Source organism: Arachis duranensis, chromosome 8 (assembly GCF_000817695.3).
Source record: "Arachis duranensis cultivar V14167 chromosome 8, aradu.V14167.gnm2.J7QH, whole genome shotgun sequence".
In the NCBI taxonomy this organism is placed as follows: domain Eukaryota; kingdom Viridiplantae; phylum Streptophyta; class Magnoliopsida; order Fabales; family Fabaceae; genus Arachis; species Arachis duranensis.
In genome coordinates this window covers 11119018-11130006 of record NC_029779.3, presented here as the reverse complement: position 1 = coordinate 11130006, position 10989 = coordinate 11119018, and the positions used below count along the sequence as shown (strand labels likewise).

The 10989-nt window shown below is 42.1% G+C and overlaps 1 protein-coding gene across 1 annotated transcript; it reads right to left on the bottom strand.

Moving 5' to 3' along the window:
• Positions 1-1465: 1465 nt before the first annotated feature.
• On the bottom strand, positions 1466-7020 carry LOC107460736 (uncharacterized). The gene is made up of 3 exons (XM_052253239.1): positions 6196-7020; positions 1950-5919; positions 1466-1665 (listed from the first exon to the last, which is right to left on the bottom strand). Exons 1-3 carry the CDS (start codon positions 7018-7020, stop codon positions 1466-1468), a joined length of 4995 nt encoding a protein of 1664 aa, XP_052109199.1.
• Positions 7021-10989: the final 3969 nt, after the last annotated feature.

Sequence of the window (10989 nt, the reverse complement as noted above, 5' to 3'; positions counted from 1 at the left end):
GTCGGGGTTCGTATTCCATTTTCCGCCTTTCAGATGGCGCTTCTAGGTCAGGTTTCCGTGGCGCCGTCGCAGTTGCATCCGAACAGCTGGGCTTCGATTCGCTGTTTCGAGATGGTTTGTGAATACCTTGAGCTGCCGGTGTCTGTAGATGTCTTTCTTTTCTTTTTCAATCTTACAAACCCTTCGAAAGAGGGGAAACATAAAAAGGGGTTCATGTCCTTCCGGTCTGCCCAAGGTCGGAGGATTTTTGGCTTGTATGAGGACTCCTACCACGGGTTCAAAGATAAGTATTTCAAGGTCCGCCCCATCAAGGGTCGCATCCTTTTTGGCTGTCGTTAGAGGGGGAACGCCTCATCCCGACATATTGGAGCTTCGGGGTGGGGTCCAATGCCTTAATTAAAGTATCCTACAAGGGTATGTCCGCGGTGCAAACCTTCCTGTGTGCAAGTGACGACGAGGGAGGTAATGAGAAATCTGCTGCTGAGAAATCTGCCGTTCCCCCAGAGGACAAGGCCGCTTCCGAGCAAGGGGCTGAGGTCGGCGAGACCGGCACCTCAGCTCAAGGTGTCTCGGTCGAAGGTGACAAGGCGGTTCATGTTTCCCCCTTCCGTGAGGTGATCGGCACTGGGGGTTCGACATCTAACCCGGATGCCGACGACGAGGTGGAAGAAGTTCCTAGCCTCAAGAGGAAAAGAAAGACGTCGTCCAGTCCTGAGGGGGTTCTTACTGTCATGGAGAGGAATTTTGATGCCGGAAACTTCATAGATTCTCAGCTGATTCCTGGTACTGAAGAGCATTTTCATGAGTCATCCCTTGCCGGGCAGGCGAGGTGGATGTACCGTACCCTTTTACGCGGCACAGTGATAGCTCGGAAGGCCGAGTTCGAACTGTCTGGGATGGAGTCTCTTCGTAGAAGGTTGGAATCTGATGGGAAGGCTAACAACGAGCTTAAAAGTGAAGTTGAGACTCTCCGGGAGCAGCTGACCCAATCAAATGAGAAGCTTGATGCTGCGAGAAGAAAGCTACTGCTGCCGAGAAGAAGGCCACTACTGCCGAGAAGAAATTGGAAGAGTCAAACGCCACGGTTTCACGTCTTGTCGAGCGCGAAATGGCTTTAGAGAGTCAGGTCGGCGCGGCACAAAAACGGGTGGCCGAGATCGAGAAGGAGAAGCAAGTTGTGGAGGCTGAACTGGCGACATTAAAAACGAAGTATATAGACGTCGTGAAGCAGGGGAAGGGTGCGATCCTGGCGACCGAGGAGACCCTTAAGGCTCAGGTCAAAATTGTTGCCCCCGATTTCGACACGTCGACGATTGGTGTTTTCAAAGTGATCAAAGATGGCAAGATTGTTGACGTTCCTAAGAAATGAATATTCTTTTCCTGTGTAAAACTTTTCGGTTTAGCCGTTTCGTTTTGGCTTTTGTGAACAATTGACTTTTTTGGTCGTTTGTCCGCTTTACCGTAGTTAATACTTTCTTATTCGCCTTGTCGTGTTATCATTTCTATTAACCGTTATTGGTTTATAGCTGTCGTTTATATTATCGGGTCGTGGCTTTTTAGTGTAGCCATTTGCTATTGCGGCAGTTGATGGGCTCCCGGGGTGATCAGTCCCGGTGCCGCGCATCGTTGTCGAGTTGTAATGAATTCGCTTGTGGAGCGGGTTGTCTAGAAAAGGTGAACAAAACAAAAGAGAGAATTTGCACAAGTATATCTTATTCGGTAATCGCATAAAAGGCCCATAGGGCATAACTAGTGCAAATTTGCGAATTAACTACTTAGCTCGATTGGTCGGCATGTCGCCTCATATGCTAGGAGTAGAATCTTCTCAAGTTGTTCGCGTTCCATGTTCTTGGGACTTCCTTGCCATCGAGCCTTTCTAACTTGAAAGTGCCTTTACCCATCACTTTTTTGATTCTATAGGGGGCCTTCCCAGTTTGCCGCCAGCTTGCCTGCTCCTGGGGTCGGTGGGCCGATGTCGTTACGCCTTAGGACGAGATCGTTCGGCTCGAATTCCCTTTTGAGCACTTTGGTGTTGTAGCGTAGGGCCATTCTTTGTTTCAGCGCCGTCTCTGTCAAATGGGCCATTTCTCTGGCTTCATCTATTAGGTCTTTCTCCACGGCTTCCTCTACTCCTTTCAAAAGTAGCCGGGGGCTCGGTTCCCCAATTTCCACGGGTATCACCGCGTCTAACCCGTATGTTAGTCGGAAAGGAGTTTCCTTGGTGGAGGACTGTTCAGTTGTTCGGTAAGACCAGAGCACCGAGGCTAGCTCGTCGGCCCAAGCACCCTTTTTGTTATCCAATCGCTTCTTGAGTCCTAGTAGGATGATCTTGTTCGCGGACTCCACTTGTCTGTTTGTTTGGGGGTGCTCTACCGAGAAAAACTTCTGTCTTATGCCCAGGCCGGTGAGGAATTCCGTGAACTTCTTGTCGGTGAATTGTGTGCCGTTGTCCGAGATGACAACTTCTGGAATCCCGAATCGTGTTATCACCTGCCTCCACATGAATTTCCTGCAATTGGATGAGGATATGCTGGCCAGCGGCTCGGCCTCTATCCATTTGGTGTAGTAGTCAATGGTGACTATGAGGTACTTGACTTGCCCGGGACCGACTGGGAATGGCCCCAAGAGGTCGACTCCCCATTGCGAGAATGGTCGGGAGGACGTTAACAGGCTTAACTCGGAGGCCGGCGCCCTGTGGAAATTGGCGTTCTCTTGACACTTGACACATTTTTTGACGAACTCCTTGGAGTCTGCCATCATTGACGGCCAATAGTATCCAGCTCGAATTAGTTTTCTTGCTAGGGCTTTGCCTCCTATGTGGTGTCCGCAGCAGCCTTCATGGAGTTCCCTGAGGATGTAGTCCGTTTCGTCGGGATGTAAGCACTTCAGTAGGGGCCGGTTGAACCCTTTCTTGAATAGCTGTCCTTGAATGACTGCATATTTAGCTGCTTCCCTTCTCAGTTTCACGGCGTCCTTTTCATCGTCAGGGAGTTTGCCATTTTCTAAGAAGTTGGTGATGGGGTCTAGCCATGAAGAGCCCAGCCTTGCCAAATGCAAGGTGACTGCCGGCTCCCTCGTCATACCTTGGATGAGAGACCGGTTGCCTTCTCCCGGTTTGGTGCTGGCCAGTTTTGATAGGAGGTCTGCCCGTGTGTTCCTTTCTCTTGGCACGTGGTGGACCGTGACCTCCTCAAATTTTTGGCTTAAGTTCCTGACTTTTTCCAAGTACTTTTGTAATAACGAGTCTTTGGCTTGATAGCTCCCGTTTACCTGGGAGGTGACGACCTGAGAATCGCTGCATATTTCCAACATTGTTGCTCCGACTTCCGCTGCTAGGGTTAAGCCCCCTATAAGAGCTTCGTATTCTGCATGGTTGTTCAAAATGGGGAATTCGAACCTAATCGACTGCTCGTATACAACTCCAACCGGGCTTTCCAGGATAATCCTGGCGCCCCCAAACGTTTGGTTGGAGGCTCCGTCCACGTGGAGCTTCCACCGTGTGCTCGTTTCTTCGGTCGGATCCCCCGTTACTTCTACTAGAAAATCTGCCATCGCTTGCGCCTTGATGGCTTGCCGGGGCTCGTATCGTATGTCGTATTGGGAAAGTTCAATGGACCAAGTCATCATCCTTCCCGCCAAGTCGGGTTTTTGAAGTACTTGCCGGATTCCCTGGTCCGTTCTTACGACAACTTGGTGACCTTGGAAGTATTGCTTTAACCTCCGTGAGGAGGTCAAGAGTGCTAGAGCTAGCTTTTCCAGTTTGTTGTACCTTAATTCTGCCCCTTGCAGGGCTCTGCTTACGAAATAGACTGGTTGTTGAGCCCTCTCTTCTTCTCGCACCAGAACTGCGGCCAGGGCTTCTCCTGTTATGGCGAGGTACAGGTATAATGGCTCCCCATCCTTCGGCTTCCCGAGGACCAGGGGTGCCGCCAGGATTTTCTTGAAGTGCCGAAAGGCTTCTTCGCATGCGGGTGTCCACTCGAACGCTATCCCTTTCTTCATGAGGTTAAAGAATGGTAAGGCCTTTGTTGCCGATGCACCGAGAAACTGGGATAATGAGGTCAGCCGCCCTGCCAACCTTTGGACGTCCTTGATACAACCCGGGCTCTTCATCTGTAGTATCGCTTGGCATTTCTCCGAGTTGGCTTCTACCCCTCTCTGAGTTATCATGAATCCCAGGAATTTTCTAGCTTCCACGGCAAAGGCACATTTGAGGGGATTCAGCCTCATGCCGTGTTGTCGGAGAGACGCGAATACAGTTGCCAGATCATTCAAGAGGTCGTCGGGTCGCGTTGTTTTCGCGAGGATGTCGTCCACATAGACTTCAACTGTCTTGCCTATGAGGTCGTGGAATATCCTGTTCATTAACCTTTGGTATGTTGCCCCTACATTTTTTAGGCCGAATGGCATCACCTTATAGCAGAAGGTTCCCCCCGGCGTTATGAACGCGGTCTTGTCTTCGTCTGGACGGTGCATCGGTATCTGGTTGTAACCGGAGTAGGCGTCCATGAAGCTTAGATAACGGTAGCCCGCCGCAGCATCGACGAGTGCGTCTATGTTAGGGAGGGGGAAGCAATCCTTAGGGCATGCTTTGTTAAGGTCAGAGTAGTCTACGCACATTCTCCACTTGCCGTTGTGTTTTTTCACTAGAACTACATTCGAGAGCCACGTCGAGTAGTCTACTTCTCGTATAAAACCTGCTTCTAGGAGGCAGGCCGTCTGCCTGGCCACCTCCTCTGTCCTCTCCGTCGACATCTTTCTCCTCCGTTGGGCTATCGGGCGTGCTTCCGGCTTGACGGCCAGATGGTGCGACATAATTTTTGGGTCTATACCCGGCATGTCGGCCGGTGTCCAGGCGAACAAATCCCTATTGGCCCTTATCATTTCGACCAAGCGCTCCTTCAACTCATGCGGGAGGTTCTTGTTGATGAACGTGAATTTTTCCTCCGTGTCGCCAATCATGAATTTTTCCAGGTCCCCTTCTGGTTCCGGTCTGGGTTTGTCGTCTACTCTGGCATCCAGGTCGGCTAGGAACACACCGGACGCCTCTTTGGATTTCTTCCTAAGGGAGAGGCTGGCATTGTCGCAAGCGACTGCCGTCTCAAGGTCTCCTCTTATGGACCCTATAGATCCGTCATCGGTAACGAACTTCATGACTAGCAGCTTCGTGTTGATTATCGCTTCAACATCGTTAATCGTCTTCCTTCCCAAGATGATATTATAGGCGGTGGAATCTCGGAGGATCACGAACTCGGCCATCGCCGATCTTCGGTCTTGAGTCTGTCCCACCGAGATCGGCAGGAATATTACTCCATCCGGTTTGATGAAGTGGTCGCCCAATCCAATGACCCCGTGCTGGTGAGTCGTCAGATCAGCGTCCCTTAGTCCCAGTGCGTCAAATACGTTGCGGAACATGATGTTCGAGTCGGCCCCTGTGTCGACAAGGATGCGTTTGACGAGACCGGTTCCCACTCTGGCCGTGATGACCATGGGTGGGTTTTCTGGGGCGTCGTCGAACCATTGGTCTTCTGGGCCTAAAGAAATGGATGGAGGCTTCTTAGAGTTTCGCACCAACGAGGAGGAGATCGCCAAGACCTTAGCATCTTTCTTGTGCGTCGATCGGGATCTTGGCACGGCATTTTTGGCCGTCACCACGTTTATCACAGTGAGGCCGTGATCTCTGTCTTCTGGCTCTTGTCGCCGCTTTGACGAACGGGTTTTGCCTTCTTCGTCTTGGTCGCGATAACGCCTCCTCGGCTCCCTGATAAGATGGGAGAATGCTGCTAGCTTACCTTCCCTTATCGCTTGTTCTAGTGCATCCTTCAGGTCAAAGCAGTCCTGTGTTTGGTGACCGTAGCCTTTGTGGTAGTCACAATAGAGGTTCTTGTTTCCTCCCGTGCGGTCCTTGAGTGGTCGGGGCTTCGGCAGGATTCATTTTTCGGCTATTTGTTGATAAACTTCCACGATGGGAAGAGTGAGCGGAGTGTAATTGGTGAATTTCCTGACCCGGGGGAACGACCTCAGTGCCTTGCTTGGCGCCTCTTCCCTGGTTTGTTCCTTTAGTCTTTCTCCGTTACCCTGCTGCCGAGGTTGGCCGTAGCCGGATTGCCATTTATTGGCAGCCACGACTCGGCTGACTTCCTCGTCGTTTATATACTCTTTGGCTACCGTCTAGATCTCGTGCATCGTCCAAACTGGTTTCGTGGTAAGGTGTTTTCGAAAGTTCTCGTTGAGGAGGCCGTTTGTCAGGCAAAGGCTGGCCACCGAATCGGTTAGGCCGTCGATTTCCAAGCATTCGTCGTTGAACCGATCCAGGTACTTTCTGGTCGGCTCTCCCTGTCTCTGGGTTATCCCCAGAAGGTTAATCGGGTGCTTTGCCTTTGCTATTCGTGTTGTAAACTGGGCCAGGAATGCATGACTGATGTCCGAGAAACCGTAGATGGATCCCTGCGGGAGGCCGTTAAACCACCTGATCGCGGGTCCCGCTAGGGTTACCGGGAAGGCTCGGCACCTCACCTCGTCCCCTACTCCCTCTAGATTCATCCTTGCTTCGAAGGCCGTGAGGTGTTCTAGAGGGTCTTGAGTTCCATCGTACCTCATGTCCGTTGGTTTGTCGAAGTGTTTCGGCAACCGGACTTCGAGGATGGATCGGTGGAATGGGGTGACGCCCATTATCACAAGTTGTCGTGTCCTCCCGGACCTCCCTTCCCCGTCTTCGCGATCTCGTGCCGTGCGGCGCGTTTCCCTGCCTCGGGAGTAGATGATCGTGTCATTTCGTCTTCTCGGGATCGGGGACTCTTCACGGGTGCTCTCCGCTTCCGTTCGGGATGCGGAGGTGCGTCGTTGGCGGCTTCGGTGGGAGTCTCTCTCTTGGCTTTCAGGGGATGGGGTGTAGCTGGGATCGGTGGTTCGTCCGTCACGCTCCTGGTCGGCCAGTTGTCGTTCCAGGTTCTGGACCCTGTGACGTAGCTCCTGCATTATTATGGCGCTGTCGCCGCCCGTTCCCCCGAAAGGTTGCATCCTCGTGTGCTGTTCGGTGTGTTGTCGGGGGGACCTTCGCCGTCCTCTTAGTGAGGCGACAGAGGCTGCCCCTTCCGCCCCGGCTCCTCGGCCTTGATCTCAGGGACCCGGCACAACGTCCATTGAGGAGTTCCCCACAGACGGCGCCAATGTTCAGTGAACGGTTACCGGGCAGGTCGGGTGGTTATTGGACGGGGTGAGAACGCCTCGATTACGATCGTACTGGGTTCGGATTCGCCGTATAGTCGGGCTCTTGTTGTGAAAGGAAAGAGGGGGTGCCACCTGCAAAGACACTCCGACGCTCTAGTCAGTTAGTGTGCAAGCGGGAAGAATGATAGGTGAAAAGGTGACGTACCTTGGGGGAAGGGCAGGTCCTTCTCCATTTATACCGCGTCAGAGGTGGGCCCTTCAAGGACAGACCCACCTTCCTCGAAACTTCCTCACTGCTGTAGTGGAGAGCTGTCAGGGACGCGTGTCCGGGTCGCACAGTGAATCGTATGTGCCCAACCGCTCGGGTCGGATCATCTCTGGGTCAGGTTGACCCGCAAATGACCTGGGTCAGGCCGTAACAATATATATGATTTTTTATAAGTTAGTAATCATAAGAAATATTCCACTGAAATATTTTCTTACATGTTCATAAAAAAAAGTTCATTTTTCTTATATATGATTAGATTTTAATTGCTAGATATTTAGCTATCTTAAACTATTGAATAATTGAGTCGTCTATCATGTTTATTAATGCGAAATTATATTATTAGACGTGTGTATAAATATTCCACCAATCAAAAATAAATGTATATATATAACAAATGCCATACTTTTGGCTCCAACAAAAAAATAAAAATAAAAATAGCAACCTATTGGTATCCAAAAAATTAAAAATAAAATAAAATAAAATAAAAATAAAAATAATTCACGTATAGCCACCAGATATTACCTAGCCACAGTGTTTGTTTTTCTTTTCCCTCCCATTTTTTATTTGCTTTGGAAGAGTTTATTCAAATTAAAATGTATTGCCTAAGTAATGCTATTGTCTATTGAAGATAGAGAGTACAAGTACTTTAGCCGTAGGGAGAAATTTTTTTTTATTCTTATTTAATATTTATTAATTATTATATAATATTTATTAATTATTATAATTATTAATAAATATTAAATTAAATAAATTTTAATTATTTTTAATTAATTTATTTTAATTATTAAATATTTTTTAAAATTTAATTAGTGTAATTTGGAACAAGTAACACATTAAATACACTATAAGATAGGTCACAGCCACTTGATAATTGTATCATACCGCCACCCTAAATAGGGATGCCAATTGAATATAAGACTAGTATAAAATATGTAACTTAGTTACTAGTAAGAAAAAATAACAGATTCTGTTAGATTCTGTTACTAGTTGAGTTGGCTATCCTACTATGTATAGTTATCAATTCATATCAACCAATGTAATGATTCAATTACTCAAAAATACAAAGTGTACTTTCAGTTGTTTCTCTGTATGTTGATTTTTTCAATAAATTTTTTTTAAAAAATAATTATTAATGTATCTGATAGGATAGCCTGGCTTGTAATTCTATTAGTTTGTTAAAGTTTTAAACTTTTGTGCCTTCATCATGGCTTCCTCAACCATTATTGTTGTATATCGTGGCTAGTCAGCTTAAGCACAAGCCTTGAACATAAATATAGTTAATAACTATTATTTTTACCCTAGCGGAAATATAAATCTTTAAAATTATGTCGGTTTTATCATGACATTATAAATTATGGCACAAAAGATTTATAAAATTAAATTACTTTTATAAAAAGACTGTAAGGAACAAAAATCTCTGTCGCCTAAAAAGATTAGAGTCTCCGTAGATTAAAAAAATTAAATAATAATAATTTTAGTTATTATTTTCATGTGAAATAGTTTAATTTTATATAAAAATATAATTAGATATTAGTATAAAAAATTATATTAATAGTTATAAATTAATTCAAAATTAATTTTTTTTAAACAATTGAATCTTGATTCTAACTTTTAATCACAATATTAGTATTTTTTTCAAATTATATGTAATAAATATTTGAAAAAATAGAAGTGAAAATATAGATTAGAAAGATAAATATTAAAAATTTAAAATTAAATAAAAAATTCATATAATAATATTATTTTAATTTGAATAATATTATTTTGTTAATTTTATTTTTTATAGAATAGAAAGGTAGAAAAAAATAGAGAATGAGAGAAAAGAGAGAAAGATAAATAAGAAGAATGAGAGATGGAGTTTGTTAGTTTTGAAAAGAAAAAATTTATTTAAATTGTAATAAAAAATATCTAGTGACACATTTTGGTTTGTTAAATTACTAATATAAAATATAAATTATAAATTATATATAGAGTGAAAAGAGTAGAGAAAAATAAAAAAAGGGAGAAAAGTAGATAAGAGAATGTAAGAAGGGAGTTTATTAATTTTAGAGAAAAATATTTCCTCTCAATTTTAATAAAAGAGTGTCATGCAACACATTTTGGTTATTAAATTAACTAGTAATATATAATATATCATATAGTTATTTTTATTTTAATTTTAATTTTATTTAAATATAATTAGAGAAGATCATGTTATACATTTTTATCGTCAAATTTATAATTAATCATTGATAATGATATATAATAAAGATACAGTGGGTAGAATGAAAGAGATAAAAAAAAAAAGAAGAAAACTCTTTAATTTTAGAAGAGAAAATTAGTAAAATTAGTAATATATAATAGATTTAAAGTTAAACACATGAAATTAAACTCTACATTAGTTTAACATAGATTATTATAAACACTATAAGTTAAGACACTTCAAATTAATTGATAATACTAAAAAAACAAAAAAGTTAAAATTTACCTTATTTAATATTTATTAATTATAATAATTAATAAATATTAAATAAGGTAAATTTTATTTATTTTTGTCTATTTTTTTGTCAAATATTTTTTACTAAGATACCACACATATTTATAAAAAAAATATTAAAAAATTATCATAATTTATTATTTTAGTCATCATTTAGTTATTAATTTACATTTTTGTTAGTGATCTATAACTCAAATGATATAGTCTTTTTATATTTATTTAGAGATTATGAGTTTGAATTTTTTTATTTTTGATAAAAAATTTAACTATTTAATAATTTAATAATATATTTTATCTTATATTTTTAAATATTAATAATTAAATAATAACAAAAAAAAATAAATTTTAATAGTGTTGAGATTTTTAGTTACAAATAAACGTAGTTAATGTATTTGATCTATCTAGGCTATAAATATTTCTGTCAAGTGGTAATGTGTGCTCCATGACTAATATTGGACTGCAAATATGATTTGTATTATATATATTACTCATTCGAGTTTTTCTTTTTCAATACTAAATTATTCTCCTTTCTATTGTTAGAAAGAGAGTAAAATTTAAATCGCCTACTTTATTCAATAATTAAAAAGAGTGAAAAGATAAATGTTATTTAAATTATTTTTTATTAGTTTAATGTTGATGGTAATTAATTTTAATAAGAGTATATAAAGAGTACATAAAATTTTTATTTTTTTATTTTTTTTAATATATTTCTACTATAATTAATTACTATCAACATTAAATTAATAAAAAAATAATTTAAGTAACAACTAACAAATGTATATAAAAATTATAGAAAAAATATAAATAGATAATAATATTGCTGAATAATATGAACAATAAAGTTAAAAAAATAAATTAATCCTAAATTTAATTAATGATATGGTGTGTTTTAAACTTTTAGTTAAATTGAACCAATTTTAAAATTCGTTTATTTATGTTATTCAAACAAATTATTGGTTATAACCAAAAGTATATTATAATAAAGTAAGTAGTGATCTGAATGATGAGAAGAGAATTTCATTACCAATAAGTATTAGTGTCTCTTGCTTTAACTCTTTGCTAGTTTCCTCTTTAT